We start from the raw sequence: 22,213 nt of genomic DNA, 5'->3' as shown, positions 1-22,213 counted from the left end.
TTGACTTCATTTAATGGAAAAATCCATGTTAGTGACAAACATAACTCTTTAAATAGAGTGATCATCGTACATGGAAGATCTTCTTCTTCTTGGTGAAAAACCTTGAGAAAAACCTCTCACAAACACTCTCTTCACATATACAAAATCCCTCCCAAGTTTAGTCATTCACCGGATTCCACAATCCCGTTCTAAGGCTAGAGGATAGTGGAGAAGACACTAGTGGTGGTTTGAAACCGGTTCGTGAGGAAAAAGAAGTTTGAACTATAAAAGGTTAGTATCTAAACTCATTAAGTTTTAATACTTATGAACATGCTAGTTATTTACTATAATTGATGTTCTAAAAGTGCCTAAGATCCAAATTGCTTCCGCATGTGTTATATTAACACCATCAGATTTCATATGTTGTTACTGCTTGGTCATTATCAACTATAACTTCCAATTAAATTTTGACACCATTGACTGTATTATTCTTGACTTAGTTATATGTTTATTTTAATACAGAATTGGTATGATTTACCCCGCATGGAATATGAATGTTCATTAATATATTGATAGTGTTCAGATTAGTAAGGTTTGTACCCTAAATAGATTCAAATGAAAACGACCAAGAAAACTTGATAGACGATAACATCTTATAGTCTGCTAGAGATATTAAAAGTGGTAGTGTCGAAAGGAAATTTCATCACTACGAAGTAGGTAAATATGAAATTTAAATATCGGTGTGAACAAAAAAAAAAAAAAAAAAAAAAAAAGAGCTAACACAGTAAAAGTTGAAACATTGTATACCTAAACTGATTTATGAATGACTTTAATGTGAGCTAAGCTCAGGAAGTCGTGAGATGTAGAAAACCTCCCTGCCTAACACTAATTGAAAATTTTTAAAGTTACAATCGAGCCACATTGTGGATGAGATATTATGATCATGGTCAAAGTTTTATAAATATTTATAAACATGGATTGGAGTTTGAGATTTTTAAGATATCTTAAATTTAGGAATGATTTAAGATTGATTTGGGAGGAGTCACAATATTAAAAAAATATAAAATATAAAAAAGCCCACGTTGGTTATGTTGCCTTTTCATATAACGAATGAAAAAATTTTTAAATGAGACCTTGAAGACATATGGACAAAAAAGTGCATTATTGGACCTTTAGCTAGGCTTAAAAGAAATTGACTAGGAGGACAATGTAATGAAGGAAACTGATTAAACTATTGATCTTGTTGACAGAAGAAAGCCGTCATTGAGGTTGAGGTAAGTATTTAAGTTCTCCAACATTAATGTCCACATGAATGTTGATTTCAATGCGCCTAAACCACAATCATACTAAATGGATTCTATTTTTCATGAAATTTTAGGAGAAGACTCAATATGATATGATAAGGTTATGTATGAAATTTGATAATAATTAGATTATGATAAAAGGCTAAACCAAGGGTAGGTGTAAAATGACTAAAATTCCCCTATAATTATATATAGCTGGCTTAGGAGTAAAGTGACCCCTAAATGACATTTAATTGAATGAGACTTATGTTACATGGCCATTAAAATATGTTGAGGATTTAAACCAAGATTTGCAGTGGTAAATAACCAAAATATCCCTATAAGAATTCTAAGATGTTTTCAAGATCTTAAATACTCAAAATACTACGAAAATTTATGAGACTCGTTTACAATATAAGGGTAAGTATGAAAGATTTTAAGGAGATTATAACAACTTAGGGATATGAGCTAAGAGAAAAAGTATGTAACTAACCCTCAAGACACTTGATAAGAAATCAAGGTTTTTATGAGTACCAAGTGACAAGATACTTATAAAGATTTATGCATGTAGAAAAATATTTATGACGCATATGGATTAAGGTGTACTTGTTAAGAAATTTTCTTTAGTTGTACTTCAAGACTTAACAAAAAACTCTTGAACGAGAACCCGAGATATTTTAAAGACCTCCCGATGAGTAGTGCAATATGGTCTTACGACAATGACTACATCGTAGGAAACGTATGAACACCTAGGTGTAGGTACTTAAACTATGTCACAAGGAACCCGTGAATCCTTGGACATAGGTATGTAAATTGTATCGCACCAAACACATGAAGCTTTGGATGCAAGTATTAAGACTATGTCATGGGGAATGCATGAAGCCTCGTGCAGTTATTTATTAAATATAAGGAATAAATTAAGGTAACAAAAGTCAAGAGATAGGAGTTCAAGAAAGTTCTCTTAAGGATAGGAGTTGAAGAAAGATAATGTTTCAAAGATTTTCTTTAAGTTTCAATGTGGTAGTTAAGAGTGACTGTGAGGTCTTTTAACTCATTAATGCCCACAACTTGTATAATTTAATGAACTAGATCTTCGAGAACGTTCTTAAACTAGTTTGTAATGCTCTAAATAAATTCTAAAGGGAGTAACATGTCATGCTCTAAATAAATTCTAAAGGGAGTAACATGTCAAACTCTTAAAAAGTTCTTAGTGAGCGTGGTAGTTAAGAGTGACTGTGAGGTCTTTTAACTCATTAATGCCCACAACTTGTATAATTTAATGAACTAGATCTTCGAGAACGTTCTTAAACTAGTTTGTAATGCTCTAAATAAATTCTAAAGGGAGTAACATGTCATGCTCTAAATAAATTCTAATGGGAGTAACATGTCAAACTCTTAAAAAGTTCTTAGTGAGCGTTACACAAATTTCTCAGAGTATGAGTCTTGGATGAACAAAAATGTTTCCCATCCGAAAACTACACCATTGCAAGCAAAGAAGCATGTTGTTGCCCAGGATTGAACTGGAGACCTTTAGTGTGTAAGACTAACGTGATAACCACTACACCACAACAACAAGTTGTCCATGATGTCCATGATCCAAAAAATAGTTAATAATTATAAATTTTAATGTTTAAACAAAATATCCTTAGAACCTCCCAAGGTTTCATCAATATTATTCAAAAAAAAAAAAAAAAATCTTGAAATATATCTTTTACTTTTCAAATAAATAAATAAAAATAAAAAATAAGTTTATTGTTAGTGAGATGAAACCGTTAATATCTTGTTTGAAAATACAATTCAACTTTTAAACGTTTAGTTAATACTCATAATTTTAAAAAGAAAAAAAAATTCAAAAATACTCTTAAATCACTTTTCTCTTCAATTTTGTCTGTAACTCTCTCATTTATGAACATTTCCCAATATGAATATAATACAATTCAATTCAAATAGACAATTTATTTTCAATCTTATTCTTGAGTATTTTTAAAATGGTGTTAACAAATTCATTCATATACATAAGAATACTTTTGAACTTTTTTAAAAAGATAATCAAGGGCATCATATGGTGGTGACCCAATGTAACCTGTGGTCATGTCTTTTTTGAAGAGCCACCTTCGTCCTACCACAGTTTGACTAGTCTACTCTATTTCGAGTGAACAAAGATATCATAGGCTTTGCAGTGTACCCAAAATGGTTTAGCTTTGAGTTAGAAAGTCACCGTTGGAAAACAGAGAGATTTACGTGAAGATAGATATGGTCATTACAATGGTTTAGCTTTGAGTTAGAAGCCAAATATTAATCATTTATACAATTCTAGTAAATTGGCTAACAGAGAGATTTACGCGAAGATAGATATGGTCATTACAATGGTTTAGCTTTGAGTTATAAAGTCACCGTTGGCAAAAAGAGAGATTTACGTGAAGATAGATATGGTCATTACAATGGTTTAGCTTTGACTTAGAAGCTAAATATTAATCAATTATATAATTCTAGTAAATTATGTCAAACAAAAGAAAACACGAAAGATTTGAAAATAGAGATCCACTATAAATTTGGAATACATGTGAACAAAATTAAAAGGCTATAGAGTAAATACAAATAATAAAAAAAAAAAGAAAGATTTGAGTATTAAAAAACTTAAACTAAATATAGAAAGAAAAGTAAATACAAACACAAAATAACTCTGTCAATTTTTTTATACAAAATCATAGAAAACAAGATTTTTAATAAAAGTAAATGGACCAATCTAAATTAGAGAGGTAATTTGATAGGGTTCAAACTTATGTCATGGGTTCAAATAGGTTTACTTGGATTTCAAGGGACAGAATCGAACATTCATTAAGGATATATTCGTGACAACAACTTAAGCTAACCAGGTAACTGACCTTACTATTGATATGGTTATATTTGATGTTGACACATGCTCGTGGTTCTACACATGTCATATATACTAATATGTGTGAATTATTTGTGAATCGATAGAAGTAAGATTTGTTCATGAAACGTGAAGGTGAGGTTACATCTAGAAGTACTATGGATATGAGAGGTTGATAAAAGAATATAGTTAGGTTATGGGTAGAAAGAGATAGAATTATGATAGATTGATAGAACGATAACGTCAGGGTACGTTCATGTAACGACATGACTGTGATAGGTATAAGAATGTTAAGGCTATGTTAAGTTAGGGAATGATATGACCACGAAGTTTTTACGATATGATATGATTATGATACGATATGTGAATGATGGATGTATATATATTGTGATATGATATAAAGACAATATGTTATGGTAAGATATGTGATAAATTGACATGCTTATGATATGAATATTGTGATGCGATATGTTATGGCATGATACGTATATGATGAAAATTATTATGCCTGGAAGCATGAAATGTTATGATTATGATACACTTATGTAATTTGAATGATATGATATGATTGACATGCAAAACAACGAACTAGCATGAAATACGACCCCAGCATATGCATGAAAGATATGATAAGTGATATGAAAAATGATATGGGATGTACGGAACGCTAGTGGGGTTGTATTAAATGATAATGAAAATGAAAAAATGTTGGGACTTCATGCATTATTGTGTGTTCATGCATTGGGGGATACCCCTTACCTTCACAATAGTACGGACAAATACGTTACGAGGCAGAAATACGATCATTATGGTTATCATAATGTTGCGATGACTACGCAGGAAAACGATCATTATGTTTATCATAATGCTGCGACGGTCAGGCAGGGGTACGATCATTATGGTTAACCTAATGTTGTTGTGACGTTTACTAGTTCTAACGGGTGTCTGGCCTAAGGATCTCCCGGAGTATGCTCGCCTAACAAGGAAGGGTGCCCAGCGGTGTGCGAACTGACTTGTGAGTCCATACTCGCACGTATGGGCTATGTGTAGAGTATATGATACACATCCAAATTACCCGTTAGGACAGTACCGTAGGAAAATGGATTTAAATGATAGGTTCCGTCATTGCATTTGCATGTTTTTGCATTTCACCCCTAATAGTGGGGTCATTTACTGAGTATTTCTTAAAATACTCAAGCCACGTGCTACCTTTATTTTAGATTAAGGCAAGGCATTCCTGTACGGCTGACGACGGCATCGCAACTCGAAACTATTGCACATGCATAGAGTAGTCGTATTTATTTTCTTAGACTTAGACTAGGATATGATGTTTTTAATTTAAACGTTCATTTATTTTATTTAGCCTTTTGTTGTGTTGTTTTTAAAGTTTTTTTCGAAACACGTAAGTCCATGGCTGTGTTTTAAGTTGAAGGTTATGATTCATGAAAGTTTAAATGGTAGTATTTCCGCATTCAATATTTATGATATGTATACAGTCGCGACCTTAAATTAAATAAAAAATTTTGAGTCGTTATAAATGAACTGTCCCGAAGATCAAAAGGTGACTTGTGCATCGTTTATACTAAAAAATGATGCGGAGTTATAGTCGGGGGATAACCGGGGGATTCTTAGCCAAGATGGAAGTGTGATACAATAAACCTACTTTTAGCTTTTATGTTTAATATAGTTGATGTATTAAATATTAATGTGAACGGTTCAGATTAAGTTTTTTTTTTTTTTTTTTTTTTTTTGTCTTTTTATATTTAATATATCTAATATATTAAATAAACACTTTAAATCAAATATATTTTTCTCTATTTGTATTTATTTAACATATTAAATATTTATTCCAACCCTTCAAATTAGATCTATTTTCTTAGATTAAATTTTAATTTGTATCCTTCAAAATTTTCTTTTAACTAAATTAAAGTCTTAATTAATCAATTTTGATTCGTTAACTATATATTTAGAGTTGCACTTTTATGGATGGTAGAACAAGTTGTGTCAATTGATATAATCATTACAAACAAGTCAATCATTCACAATTTTTCCGTAATTACAGCTGGGTCAAAAGTTCTTTATACCCCTTAATTATATCTTTCCCCTTAAGTATCACTTATTCTCTAATGAACCATTTGTTAATGATTCAATCATAAACTAAGTCCCTCTCGAGCCAGTAAGAGGGGTGGGCCTCATTGTTCAAATCTCAAAATCAACACTAAAGGAAACTACTCATCTACTTACATATATGAGAATGGGTGAAAGTCATCTCGTGAAATTATGTTCTCATCTCCCGTTTGGTCAAGTACTGAAAATTGCAGGCATAATGATTAGGTTACGAAAGTCATTCTCATCCATACAAATAAAAGGATAACCTTCATAGACAAGAGTTCATAACTCACTAAGAATTAAAATCAAGTCGCATATGATCATCTGTGAAATATTAATCTTCTCAATTAATGAATTTATAAATACAGATTAAATATTTCGTGATTCAGTTTTATATAAACTAATTGTATTAGTGACGCCTTTAAAGAATGGGCTAGGATGTGTGTTAATGCAACACGGTAAAGTTGTTGCATACGCGTCCCGTCAACTAAATGATTACGAAGATAATTACCCTAACCACGACCTGGAGTTGGCTGCTGTAGTGTTCACGCTGAAATTTGGTGACACTAACTGTATGGAGAGAAAATTCAAAGTTTAACCGACCACAAGATTTTAAATATTTCTTCACCCAGAAAGAGTCAAATATGAGACAGAGAAGGTGGTTAGAATTGGTGAAGGACTACGATGTAGATATCCGGTACCACCCTAGAAAAGCAAATGTGGTCGCAGACGCTTTGAGTAGAAATGCGGCCCACTCTTCGGCCCTCATTACGAGGGAAGTAAGGGTACAAAGAAAATTCATGGGAGCCAACATAGTTGTAGCGACCGAGAAAATCATGGCACAACTGGCTCGACTTACAGTGCAACCTATACTTAGGCAAAGAATGGTTACCTCCCAACGAGAGGATCCAAACCTACAGAATGTCTTAAGCTAGCTAGCTGAGAGTCTAGTAAATGGGTTCTCGAAGACCACAGATGAAGGGCTATTGTATCAGGGACGCCTATATGTCTTGACAATAGAGGAGCTTAGGAAAGAAATACTAACGAAGCTCACAACTCGCCATTTGCCATGCACCTAGGAGGTACTAAGATGTACCAAGATTTAAAACAACACTTCTGGTGGAAGAGCATGAAGAGGGACGTGACCGAGTTTGTGAGCAAGTGTTTAGTTTTTCAACAAGTGAAAGATCCTCAATAAAATGCGGCGGGGTTGTTGCAGCCCCTAAGCATATTAGAGTGGAAGTGGGAAAACATAGCAATGGACTTCATAGTAGGATTACCCAAAACGCTTAAAGGCTATACAATGATCGGGTAGTTGTCGATAGGTTGACCAAGTCGGCACACTTCCTACCTGGGAAAGCTACATATACAGTTGACAATTGGGCATAGCTGTATGTGAAAGAAATAGTAAGACTACATGGAGTCCAAGTATCTATAGTGTCAGATCGGGACCCACGCTTTACGTCAGCGTTCTAGCTCGGACTTCAAAAAGCGCTGGGTACCCGCCTTGACTTTAGTACCGCCTTTCAGCCCCAAATAGATGGACAAATGGAGCGTTTAAACCAAATTCTAGAGGACATGCTACGCGCTTGTGTACTAGATTTTAAGGGAAGTTGGGATTCTAAACTCCACCTGATGGAATTCTCGTATAACAACAGTTTCCAAGCAACTATTGGAATGGCACCGTTTGAGGCCCTGTACGGGAAACGGTGTAGGTCCCCACTATGTTCGGACGAAGTAGGAGAGAGAGAATTAGTAGGACCCGAGCTGGTTCGATTCACCAATGAGGCTGTCCAGAAAATTCAAGTGAGGATGCGTACCGCTCAAAGTAGACAGAAAAGTTACGCCGATGTAAGGCGTAAAAGCCTGGAGTTTGAGATAGGGGACCCAGTATTCCTCAAGGTGGCAACTATGAAAGGTGTGTTAAGATTCGGACATAAGGGCAAGTTAAGTCCTAAATTCATTGGACCATTCGAGATCTAAGAGTGAGTTGGTCCAGTAGTGTATAAGTTAGCCCTACCTCCAGCCCTCTCAGGAGTACATGATGTATTTCACGTGTCGATGCTGAGGAAGTACATTACGGACCCTATCCACATAATAGACTACGAACCACTCCAACTCAATGAAGATCTAAGCTACGAGGAAAAACGAGTAAGAATCTTAGCTAGAGAAGTAAAAACCTTACGCAACAGGAGCATTGTGTTCGTTAAGGTACTGTGGCGGAATCACCACAGTAAGGAAGCCACGTGGGAGTGTGAGGACTAAATAAGAGAAAAATACCCCGAGTTGGTACAAGAGTTTGAGACTTTCGAGGACAAAATTTCTTTTTAGGGGTAGATAATGTAACGACCCAAGATAGAAAAAAAACAAAAAAAAAAAACTCAGTCGCTAGAAAACTCGCAAGTTTTCTGGTGACCGCCGAGTTTCCCAAACCCCACGCGAAACGACGGCCACACCACGCCCAGTCTTCAGCCCACGACTCCCAGCACCTATCAGAATACCTTCAAAGGGAGAAAAGAAATAAAATACGAGAGAGAGAGATTTCGGATAAATGTCGGCGAGTATCCAGTTTCTCCGACGAACCCTCAAACCACCCTCAAACTGACACCAAACGACCTGTTACCACCATGAGAAGGATCCCTAATGAAAGCACAATAACTCAAGGTGCGTTTTGTGCTTTTTCGTAAGCGCCGTCATCGATAACCGAGGTCAAAAGGTTGGGTTTTCCTAATCGTTCTTAGATCTGTGGTTTTAGGAAATTTTAGGCCGCAAAACTCCCAGAAAAGAAAGAAGGACGACAAATAAAGAGGAAAAGGAAGAAAGAGGACCGAAATCGGCAACAGAAACACCACGGAAAGGAGAGAGAAAACTCGCCAGAAAATTGGCCAAAGTCGGGTAAGGAAGACGAGATCCATAGATCCGAGTCAACCCGAACCCAAGACTCGAGAGAGCCAGCCCATTCTTTCCCTCGACCTCTACCTTCAGCCCAGCCCAACTACAGCGGCCCATACCTCAAACCAGCCCAGTAGCTATGGTTTAGTTGAACCAACCCGAGACCAGACCCACGGTCCAATCGAGCCAGCCTACAACCCAAACACTTGCAACCCAGCCCAGTAAGCCGAGGCCCAACGATTAGTCTTGGCCCAGTATCCTTTTGCAGCCCACGACCTGGACCACTACTTGAACCGTGCTGCGACCCGCGCTACGATGCAACGCTACCGTACGACGTAGCTCGCTCTGTTGCTGCCAAGTGTCACATAGCGGCGCAGGCGGTCCCTTGCCTCGTCTCGGTGCAACGGCTTGGGCTCCTCCAGTGACGCTCCGGCGGCTCCCAGCGGCTGTTCAGCTCGGCTCACCTATTTTCAGCTCGATTTCCACTGTTTCGACCCTCCCGAATCTGTTTTTGGGTTCGATTAAGGTATCTGAGGCCGTTTTAGCGCCATATTTCACATTTATTGAATTATAGGTAAATTAATTGTGAAATACTAACGGAAAGTGGTGAACGGTGTGATAGGAAACAAACTCCGGCAACGTAGGAAGCAGCTCTCACGGAACGGGAGCTTACATTTAGCTATTTAGGGAGTACTTCGGCCAAGGCCAACCAAGTAAGTGGCCTTACTATAGGATAGGCTAAACATTGTATGAGTTATGATGATGTATGAGTTATGATGATGTGTGGGTTACGATACTTGATGATGTGTGCAGTACATACATATTTTGATGAATGACGAACTTGATATGTTTGATGCACTTTGTGGCAATATGATGAGTATGATGATTGCATGATGTTTACCTTAATATGATGATGTTTTCCATATTGAGCATGCTATATGATGATGCGTGTCATATTGCATCATGTCGTTAGATCGACATAGGACACAACCTTAAGAGCGTGAAAATGATATTAATATAAATATCCACGAGTATGTGTTACCTAGAGTAACAAAGGATGAGACTAGAGGGTTGTATCAGAAGAGACATTATGATGGATTTAGAGGGACCTCATGCATATTGTATGTAAATAAGCATAGGGCTACTTCCCCTAGAGATGATGAGTGCGGACGCGCACCATATGATGAGCGCGAATGCGCACAAGTGCAAACGCACACAGATGAGAATGTTCATGAGGCGCATGACACTATGGGGTTCCACTGACCTCCAGACGTCGCTACATATTAGCTTGACCAGAGGGTCCAGGGGGTGTGCTAGCGCCCTTGGGATTCACACTCGAACGTGTGAGTCGTGTGTTGGGAAGTACTACACATCCAATTCGTCCGAGACTGGACGCTACCCCTAAGAGGATTAGAGATAGGTCCCTAAATCATGATTGCATGTGTTTGCATTTGTGTGGCCCCTATAGTGGGGCCACTTACTGAGTATTCTTTGAAATACTTAGGCCGTGTGCCACATCATTTTTCAGGTAAAGGGCAAGGAGCACTTGTACGGAGGACAGCGGCATCGCGAGCAGAGACTATGGCACATGCATAGGGTAGACTCATATTTAAATTCTTAGTTTTGAGTTATAATAGGTTGTTTTGCATTGCATTGTTTTAAATTATTTTGTATTTGTTTTTATTATCTCTAAATTTTAGTATTTTGTATTTAAACAGGTAAGACCATGGCTGTGTTTTCCAGAGGAGTTATTTTAAACGTTTTTAAAAGTTTACATTATAAATGATGTTCATGTAAGAGTTATATTTCCGCATTATAGATGAGCATGAGACGTTAGTGGCGACTCTAAATATGTGAAATTTAGGGTTGTTACATGAACAAGGGGCCCCACCCTCTCATTGGCCTAAGAGGGATTCGGTTTGGTGGTTGGACCACAAACCAATTGTTCATCAGAGGATCAGTGGGACTTAAGGAACAAGAAGTAACTTTAGGGGTAAAAACGGTAAATTGACCCAGCTCTAGTTACGAACAACCTGTGAAGGATCGACTTACTAATCATGGTTATATCAAATGGACAGAAATATATCTATAGTGAGGGGAGTGCAACTACTAGTCTATAGTGGAGTGTCCTCGTAGTTAACGAATGTTGGTTAAAAGGTTAATGAGTTTAGCTAGTTGATCTCGGATCGTTGGAGCCCATGAACTCAAACAGTACCAAAGAACTGGAGTTTGATCCGGGTGCTCAAAATCCTACCCGACCTATTCACTAACCAACGATACGCGACCCGTGACTGTATATGCGCACGTAGAAAACTTCTTTGGTGCTAGAAAAGCACGTGAGAGCGTGTATAGACTTTCTTTTTGTCCTCTAATCCTACTCGAGAAGGCACACGACAAATCTGTAAGTAACAACATGAAAACCTACAAAGCAGTACTTTTACAATTCGCTTGCTTATGAATGCATGCTAGTAAAATTAATCCTAGGTAGCTATTCTTGATTAACAACGACCTAGCAAACTTACTAAGAATGAAAACAGACTTGCTAGTTGTTGAAATTTCTTGTCTTACCCAGTATACTGTCTTGATATACTTTAGTACTGGTGTAAGTAATCATGCTATGACAGCGGATGAGATGTTTATTTATCAGCAATCTGGCTGCTGGATGGATGTTATCGTCCCATTGAGCATGTGTGACTCCTGGTGAATTATTGTGTGATCTCTCCCTTTAAAGAATAAGCAACAGAATCGAGTTAAGTCTAGGGTAAGCACGGAGATTGGTGGGTCGAGACTTAGGATTGAACACCTTTAAAGGTCTGAGACCAATGGAATCTCGAAGGGCGATCAGAGGGTGAGACAATATTATAACAAAATAGTGTGCGCACATAAGTAATTTACAACACGACAAAATTTAAAACACAAAATAAGAAACGAACTCAAAGAATTTTAAAACAAAAGAGTTGAGGACGACGGGTGAGTTTATTCTATGGCACCTGCCCAAGAGTCCACTCCCGACTTCGACCAGCTCCTTACCTGAAAAAAATGGAGAATAAGGAATGAGTACAAAGACTTAATATGTAGCCTGCTTGTAGGCTCTCAATCCATTTGTTGATATGCTAGGATACCACACTCTTTCTTGTCTTGTTCTTGTTTCTTATTGTAAGTACTTAGGCCCACTTGTTGTTAACTTGGGGTTCTTATCGTGATTTATTCGAAGGACATTGGTCCTTGGATTCTAAAACCTTGGTCATCCTTTAAGGGCCTTAGTACCATGGTTCTTGGTTCTTGGTTCTTGTACTTAGAACTAGGGTCTTGATCCATGTTCTAGACCTAGATCTTTCTCTTGTTCTTGGTACTTTCTAGGTATTTATTCTGTTATTGATTTATTCTCCAAGACACTCCCCCTAGGATTTACGGCACTAGCCATACACCTGGCAATCCTATGTCCAAGGCTTGTTACTCAGTGGTAGATCGACTACACTGCATTGTGGACACATCGTGTTTTAGGACATTAATCACGATGCAAGGTAGTAGTTACCCTGCACGTAAGATCCGTCCTATGAGAGGCCGTTGATCATGTGAGTAACTTGTTTAGGTGGCATGTACCGAGGGGTAGCACCCCCTCACCATAGGGTTACTTCATGGCCTGTGGGACGGGTTCACCAGTTAATACTCCCATGGATGCAAGCAGACCAACACTCACCATGTTCTTCCCCACCGTGTACCATTGCGAAGGCTAAGTTTTCAGCCCAGGCCTTTGTATCAAGAGTGTGGAAACTCGGGACAAAAGTAAACAATTGGTTCCCTGCTAGGTTAAGGATGTGATGAGAGACTACAAGTAGATTGCTTGATCGTGACGAGAGGGTACTCTAGAGTTTAGAAGTAATAGAGGGATTATGGACCTAGGGAATCATGTATCTCATTCCTGCTTCCCTCGTTAGATGAATTTGGCATATATTAATACACATTTTGATTTCCCTCTTATTTTATAAACATTGACTGGCAAAAATTTTCCTATGATGGTGTTAATATAACACATGCGGAAGAAATTTGGATCTTAGGCACTCTAAGTACATCAATTATAGTAAATTAGCTGGCATGTTCAAAAGCATTAAAACTCAATGAGTTTGAATACTAACCTTCTGTCGCTCAAATTTCCTTCTTTTTTTTTTTTCACGAACCGGTTTCGAACCACCACTAGTGTCTTCTCCACTATCCTCCGGCCTTAGAACGAGATTATGGAATCCGGTGAGTGACTAAACTTGGGAGGGATTTAGTAAATATGAAGAGAGTGTTTATGAGAGGTTTTCCTCACGGTTTTTCCCAAAGTAAGACATTCCATGTACCATGATCACTCAATTTATAGAGTCATGTTTGCATGTTCATGCAAGTTTGAGTTAACCAAATTTTGACACTCAAATTCCACTCAAATATGTGGGGTTTATTTCGCAAGCATGCAAGTTTGGTTAAACCAAATTTTGACACCTCAAAATACCACTAACATGATTTTCCATTAAATGAAGTCAACATTTTTACTTTCTTCATTTTAATTCAACAATTAATTTCAAATTAAAGTAATATTAAATGATTAATTAAACTATTTAATTAATATTTAATATTAATTCAAATGTCAATCCCAATCAACACATATTTGAATAAAATATTTAAATCTTATTTAAATATCTCAAATTCTCTCTTTTTGTTTAATTTGTAAATAAAACAAAAATGCAGTTAAATATATCGTATATATGTAGCGCATATTCCCTAATTCGAATTCGAACACTTCGACCTCACTTGTCACACTATTCTATGGTTTAGTCCGATATGAGCTAGTAGAGGGACCTAATGGACCTATAGATCATGGGCTCCAACGATCCAAGATTAACCAGTTAAACTTCTTAACCTTGTTAACCAACATTCGTTAACTACTAGGACACTCCACTATAGCCTAGTAGTTGCACTCCCCTCACTATAGATATATTTCTGTCCATTTGATATAACCATGATTGGTAAGTCGATCCTTCACAGGTTGTTCGTTACTAGAGCTGGGTCAATTTACCGTTTTACCCCTGAAGTTACTTCTTGTTCCTTATGTCTCACTGATCCTCTAATGAACAATTGGTTTGTGGTCCAACCAGTGAACCGAATCACTCTCAGGCCAATGAGAGGGTGGGGGCCCTTTGTTCAACAACTGGAGTCAGTACTTAAAGGAACTACCTCTCTTCTATCCCTAAAAGTGGGTAAGAGTGAATTCCTTCTTACACCCTATGTCCCCAGCTATTCGCCCAGTCTTACCCCTGAAATGGGAGGCAATAAGCATTTGTAAATGGTATCAGAGCCTTCTATTCATGAGGGAAGAGGAGTTACTCGATCTTTAAGAGCGATATCACAGAAACCAGGAGGAAGATATGAAAATTCAGAAGAATTTGAAGTATGTGATAGCTGAGCGAATAGCCCTTGTGTTCCAGGTGGTAAGACGCGGGAAGTGCAGTAAGTCCGTTGGCAAGCTTGGGTGCTTAGTCATATGAAAAATTCTGAAGAAAATCTTATCTACAACGTGACAACTTTACCAAAGACAAAACAAAGATTGACAACTTGTCAGCCACACAGTAAAGGCTCACATGCCAATTACTAATGTCGGTAAATTATTAGTCTTTTAAATTATTAGTTTACTTTATGTCTTATAGGAAAACAGATCTTGCAGGGGTCCTGTCCTCTTAGATTCGATCTTATCTCTTAGTTGACGTTTTTCAAATTTACGAACAAACTCGAAGTCTATAAAGGGACTTCATCAATGTAAAGAGGGCATCGATCGGCCGATAGCTCTCTCTTGAATATCAATTGAACAATTTAGAGAAAAATCATCCTACTCTTTTCTTATCTATCTTATGAACGAATTTCTTAGAAAGCTCAGAAAATCAAGCCATCTCAAATGCTCTACCGATGAAGAAGAAAGTTCAAATGAACATCGAAGGGGAGAAAATCTCACAATCTCAAATACTATCAATCAAGAATACCAGATTGCTAGAATCGAAGATCAACTCAAAAATTGGACTATTCCAAAGGTAGATCCTAAAACTATCTACCAAATTTCAACCTTCAATTTTACTCAAAGATCATGCATCAAATTCTCAGAGAAGAACATCCCAATTCATAGCAATAGGGAATCTCTGAATCTTTTTTCAAGATCTCTTATACTCCAACATCGTGAAGAGTTTAACTATCTCCATGTCGGTCTTGTCCAAGTCGCGGTAAAACCATTGTTCAGACTTGGATTAGATATCCCAGTCCTTATCTCCTTACGAGATAAGAGACATGAAGATTTCTCAAATTCTTTATTGGGAATGGTTCAATCCAATTTAGAGAATGGACCAGTCTATTTCAATTGTTATCCAAACTTTACTCTGTCTCTCCAGGACCCACACATATTATCAGCTCTCATGCTAGATTTACAGTCAAAAAATTTAAACATCAAGGCTGAAACCCATTCTTCAGTCGTTATATTCAGGGTTTATTATAAGCTCATGAATACAAACATTTCTCCAAGAGCATTAAGATCCTCACCAAAAGGATGGACTATGCTCATAGAAGCAAATATTGGAAAATCATCAGTGACTGTCCCCAAAACACTCTCTTGGGATCAAATAACCAGAAGCACTCTCTGGAAAATAGAAGATGCAAATCTTCCAAAGAGGAAAGAATCTCAAAACCCAGTCCAAATTATCGAACATGACGATGGAAGCGTTGAAATAAAATTCAGCGAAGAACCTTCGTCAGAGTCAAAAGTAAAAGAATTCCTGAGTTCTAGACCAAGTACTTCAGGAATATCAAGATCAATGTATGACCCCTTAAAGGTAAAAGAGGTCAGTTATGATCAAAAAAGAGCGTCAATCCACTATGAAGATGGCTCAAGGTCTCCAACCCATACGGATATGGATACTCAATCCGTCTACGAAAGCCAGCTAAATGTCATTACAGCTGATTTCCAGATAGACAAAGAATTTTTGAAAGCAGATTTTATGTCAACTACCAACTCTTCAAAAAGAAATGCCTTCTTCCAAACCTACAAAGAGGCTGAGCGAAATGAATTAAGAGCTCAGTGGTATTCTCATATGGAAGCCATCAAAGAAAATATACCATTCTTCGAATGGTTTGAAGAAAATATTCTGCAGGTATGCACCTTGACCCAGAGGAGTTGGAAGACTACCAAAAGAGGCGAGGTATATTCGAAACATCCTCCGTTAGAAGAAGTCGAATTCGACAACCACTACGGAGAAAAGGTCAAAGCTAGCCCTTTCAAACATATTCCAGAAGGACTAGAAAAGGGTAATCCGACCCTAAAAGATATCAAGAATATCCAGCATCAAAACAATTATTCAAATAAGATTTTATCCACGATCGCTACTCAACTTGAAAGTATCGAGGGAAAAATCTCAAAGAAATCAGGTACTCAGCAAGAACAGGCAAGCAGCTCTGTACCAAAGGTTGATGAGTCAATACCAATACTCAGACCGGCAAATCTCGAAATATTTACAAAAAGGATTTCAAAAGAAGAGGCTGCAATGGCCAAGATAGAGGAAAAGTTAGACAGGATATTAAATCCCGCCATGACGCCTCAAGATTCATCTGTCAATGTCGTTAACAATGATGACGAGAACCAAGAATTCGAAGACGAGATTGCAAACGAGAGAGAAGAACCTTTCTACAATCGAATTGAAAGGATCTCTAGAAGAAGTCAAAATAATGCCAGTAATCAGAAAAACTGGTATCCTCAACCGTCTTTTCCGGATATCCAGTTCGAAGAAAAGACACTACAAACTCAAGCTCATTACGATGGTTTAGCAATCTATGAATGGAATATCGATTAATTGTCTGACTATCTGATAATGAATGTTGTAAATGAAATGATGATGGCCGCAGGCGCGTATAAATTACAAGGCCATAAATCCGACCATCAGATAGCTCAAGTTTTGGTAACCGGATTTACCGGGCAACTCAAGGATTGGTGGAACAAATATCTCGACGAAACAACCCGCCAACAGATATTAAACCACTATGTCATTAGACCAACTACTCAAATTATCAAAGAAGGTCCATCAACTAGGACCGAGGTACAACATGAAAGGGTAGAGGATGCTGTCAACACCCTCATATATACCCTCATAGAATTCTTCGTCGGCGACCCTCTAAAATACCAGGAGAGATCCGCTGAGATACTCATGAATCTGAAATGTCCTACCTTAGGTGATTTCAGGTGGTACAAAGACATGTACTTCAGCAAAGTTCTTATTAGAACAGATAGTTCGTTGGAATTCTGGAAAGAGAATTTCGTCAATGGACTACCAAAACACTTCTCAAGGAGGATCAAAGATGGTCTTAAGACAAAGTACAATGGAACAATTCCATGGCAAACTTTGTCATACGGATCCATAGCATCCTTCATCATAGAAGAAGGACTCAGACTTTGTAATGAGTCAAAGATTCAAAACAAGCTCAATTCTTCGATATCAAACAGAAAAGAGCTTGGTAGATTTTGCGATCAATATGGATGCAAGGGAATAGAAGCTCCCTCAACCTCCAGACGGAAGAAGGTTAAGACGCATCCAAAACCTTATCATTCATACAGGCCTAGAGAAACATATCGGAGTAAACCCGTGCAGTCTCAGAAGCCAACATACTCAAGAAGGAAGTATATTCCTACAAAAACCCATAGAGGAAAGAAAAAGCAAACTTGCTTCAAATGTCGTGAAGAAGGACACTATGCTAACAAGTGTCCAATCAAAGGAAAGATCAATGAGTTGGATATAGATCAAGAGCTGAAAAATCAGCTATTACGACTGACCCTAACTGACTCAGAGCAATCAAGCGAGGGAGAAATCCTCGAACTCCAAGAAGAATCTGATTCATATTCTAGCACAGAATACGAATCAGAACAAGAAGGAAAAAGAACGTGCGAAGGATGCATAAATGTCCTTACCAAGGATCAAGAAATTCTACTCGAAGTAGTAGAAAAAGTTCAAGACCCAGAAATTCAACAGAAGATTGCTCAACGACTTAGGGATGCGAAGACAATCTCTAGGCCAACTGAAAGGGAAGAAAGAAATCCCTACAGACTCCAATTTGTTCTCCAAAGATTTGAAAAACCGAGGGAACTCACTACTCAAGATTTACAAAGAGAGATTAATAATCTCAAACAAGAGGTACAGGCGCTAAGATCTGAAACCAGGTCAGAATCTTATACGCTTCGTCAAGAAATTCTCAATCTTCAGGAAAGGCTGCCAGCACAAAAGGAAACGACGCAACCGAACCTGGATGAAGAAGATTTTCAAAGTTCCTTCGTTGGAGCCATCACCACTTCTCAATTTCAAAAATGGTACGCTCTCGTTACCTTAAAAATTTATGATTTCAAAATCACACTAAAGGCTCTCATAGATAATGGAGCCGATCAAAATTGCATTCAAGAAGGCTTAATACGTACAAAGTATTTTGAAAAAACTACTGAGGGCCTTAGAGGTGCTAACAACAACAAACTCAAAATTAATTACAAACTATCAAAAGTTCATGTTTGCAATGATGGAATTTGCTTCGTAAATTCCTTCCTTCTAGTAAAAGAACTAATCCTAGGTACTCATTTCATTACTCAATTATATCCTTTTAGAATAACTGAAAAAGGGTTAGAATCAAAAGCCTTAGGAAAGAAGATAAAATTTAACTTTCTTTCCCATAAGGATTAGCGAAATAAATAACCTTCAAAAGAATACAATTATTCAATCAATAAATGTATTAAATTATAAAGAAAAACAAATTTCTTTTTTGAAATAAGAAATTTCATTCAAAAGAATAGAAGAACAAATTCAAAACAAAACTGTCCAGTTTAAAATTAAAACTTTACAAACTCAATTAGAAAAAGAAGTTTGTTCAAATATCCCAAATGCATTTTGGAATAGGAAACAACATATTGTTGATCTTCCTTATATCAAAGCTTTCGAGGAGAAAAATATTCCTACAAAAGTCCGACCTATTCAAATGAATAAAGAATTACTAACGTTCTGCAAAGCAGAAATTAATGATCTTTTGTTTTGAAATCTTCATGTCTCTTATCTCGTAAGGAGATAAGGACTGGGATATCTAATCCAAGTCTGAACAATGGTTTTACCGCGACTTGGACAAGACCGACATGGAGATAGTTAAACTCTTCACGATGTTGGAGTATAAGAGATCTTGACGGGGAAGTATCCCGATACACATGACATACATACATGCACGAGGTCCCATGATTTTTATTCACTACATATAGTTCAAGTAATCATACTATAGCCAGAGTGTTCTTAGTTTATTGGATTTAGATTAGTGATCGTAAAGTTCACTTTATTCAATAACAATCTTTACTTGATAAACAACAATAATAACTTTATTGAAAATAGAATATGTTTTTGTTTACAAACTATATGTTTTAGGGCATAAAACCCAACATCCTAGAGATTCAGGGTGTGACATGATGCAAATTGGAGACGCCACAAGCATATGTCTCTTTTGAAAGCTTTTGGCCTGAAACGCAGCACTTATGGCTCCGTGATAGGTGCAAACGTGGAACTGTAGGAACTTGTCTTTGGACGGCTAAAGATGATGGAATTTACTTGAGAAACTTTCTTGCTAATGTTGATGAATTGATTCACAAGTGGAACTATAAAAGTTAGAGAAGCTTTATTATCTCCTTTTGGTGGAATTATCCTTCCGGAACCAATGAAAAATAATGGAATAACACAAAAATGTTGTTTTTTTTTGTATGAAATTTATTTGGTAACGAAGTGTATTGTTGTTCTCCAAAATTTTAAATTATGAAGAAAAACAAAATATTATATTTGTATATGAATACAAGTTTTCAAAGTTGTAATATAGTTTTTATATTAAAACTAAAAAAAATGATGATTTTTACGGACCAATCTGAGAGAGAGTTTAGAACAATAAAATCTAAAATAGGTATTAAAAGCTCATGTTTCTGCCATCTTCACATCCATCTTTGAATAGGATGGTAGGCACAATCCTTGAATTTCCATATATCTTATTAAAAGTTTCACATATTACATTGTAGTTCCACAATCTTTCTTGATGTCCGATTTTCAAGAATTTTGATCTCGGACCAAAACTAAAAATATGAAAAAGCAAACAAAAAAAATGAAAAGTAACATAAAATAAAACATGAAAATTCGATAAAATATAAATTTAAAGGAAGATAAACAACACCAAAATTAAATACAAAATAATATTTAATTACAAGAGGGTCCTCTTAAATTTCTTTATAAATGCGAAAATGGTGTTGGGATATACGAACACAACTAGTGAGGCAAACACCTTATATCGTGTAAAGTTATATTATTCGGTTAGTAATGCAATCACACACAATATATGACTGTGACCTATCGTTTAAACCATAGCATGACCTTAGGCTTTTTTCAATTCTTGGCAGAGTTGGATGCATGGTACTTTTCTACACACGGCCCACGTACGCATACATGGACCCTTCAGACGGATTGGTATACGTGCCCCTTAGGCCGGACTTTGTCGGGCACAACACAATACACGTGACTGGACCCTCATAAAAGAAAAGGTCTTCATGATAACATGTCGAACATATATATCGAAGGTATGCATCCGTACTAACTTAACATAACGGGGAAGTATCCCGATACACATGACATACATACATACATGCACGAGGTCCCATGATTTTTATTCACTACATATAGTTCAAGTAATCATACTATAGCCAGAGTGTTCTTAGTTTATTGGATTTAGATTAGTGGTCGTAAAGTTCACTTTATTCAATAACAATCTTCACTTGATAAACAACAATAATAACTTTATTGAAAATAGAATATGTTTTTGTTTACAAACTATACGTTTTAGGGCATAAAACCCAACATCCTAGAGATTCAGGGTGTGACATGATGAAATCAAAACCCCATAACGGTTCTCCCAACAGGCATTGAGTAATTCTTGCGAAAGAAGTCTTGCGCAATTCCTGTTTGAAACTATAGTTCTAGAATTTTTTGAACTTATCTGTTCTACCTCACCCTAAAATTTCTAAGGTCCTCGTAAAAAGTTTGAAAGTTCAACTTAAAAAAATAAATCGGGAATTTAATGCCTTGTTGGACTTGGGTGCTATACCATATGTAATCTATGAATTGCTTTCTCTATTTTATATTTTCTACCGGGAAGTATTCATATTTTGTTGTCCATTTTATGAGAGTGTTTTAAAAATCAATGAAATATTTATTATTCTTGGGCTAATAACTATTATCTATTCAAGGAATTTTGTTATTGAAAATCTAATAAATCTCTCAAATTATCCCAAAATTAACCTTAAATTGTGTTGCATAACGGAGATTAGTTAAATGATTGAGTTTTTTTTGCAACCATAGCATGCATTTACATAGTTTCTTGCATGTACTATAAGTACGTATATTTATTCACATGTCCAACACAAATTGGTAGTTAAGCTAAAGGTTGATTAGGAAATGATAAAGAATATTGTCGTTTTCTTTCTTTTCACGGTGGCTTTAGTTGGGGCTCAGGTTCCAAGGGTCGCGTTACCACCACCAGGACCTTCTAGATATTACATTCATGTGGTTAACGGGCTAAGCAAACTTGGGTTGCTTGTGCATTGTCAGTCTAAAGACGATGACTTGGGGTATCATCGTTTGCTTAATCATGGAGATGATTACCAGTGGAACTTCAAGGTTAGCTTTTGGGGATCAACCCTCTATTGGTGCAAATTGGAGACGCCACAAGCATATGTCTCATTTGAAAGCTTTTGGCCTGAAACGCAGCACTTATGGCTCCGTGATAGGTGCAAACGTGGAACTGTAGGAACTTGTCTTTGGACGGCTAAAGATGATGGAATTTACTTGAGAAACTTTCTTGCTAATGTTGATGAATTGATTCACAAGTGGAACTATAAAAGTTAGAGAAGCTTTATTATCTCCTTTTGGTGGAATTATCCTTCCGGAACCAATGAAAAATAATGGAATAACACAAAAATGTTGTTTTTTTTTTTTTTGTATGAAATTTATTTCGT

General features: G+C 36.7%; 1 protein-coding gene and 1 non-coding gene across 2 annotated transcripts; one reads left to right on the top strand and one right to left on the bottom strand.

Annotated features, from left to right (window-relative positions):
* Positions 1-2,762: 2,762 nt before the first annotated feature.
* On the bottom strand, positions 2,763-2,835 carry TRNAV-UAC (transfer RNA valine (anticodon UAC)). Its single transcript has one exon. It is a non-coding gene; the product is annotated as a tRNA-Val (tRNA).
* An 18,818-nt stretch (positions 2,836-21,653) lies between these two features.
* On the top strand, positions 21,654-22,103 carry LOC147786253 (S-protein homolog 1-like). The gene has a single exon (XM_087120894.1). It carries the CDS (start codon positions 21,654-21,656, stop codon positions 22,101-22,103), a length of 450 nt encoding a protein of 149 aa, XP_086977020.1.
* The last annotated feature ends 110 nt before the right edge of the window (positions 22,104-22,213 follow it).

Source organism: Cucurbita pepo, unplaced genomic scaffold (genome assembly GCF_057944985.1).
Source record: "Cucurbita pepo subsp. pepo isolate OVF unplaced genomic scaffold, ASM5794498v1 scafford_4, whole genome shotgun sequence".
NCBI classification, from domain to species: domain Eukaryota; kingdom Viridiplantae; phylum Streptophyta; class Magnoliopsida; order Cucurbitales; family Cucurbitaceae; genus Cucurbita; species Cucurbita pepo.
The sequence above is the reverse complement of the archived record's forward strand: the minus strand, read 5'-3'. Positions and strand labels throughout refer to the sequence as shown.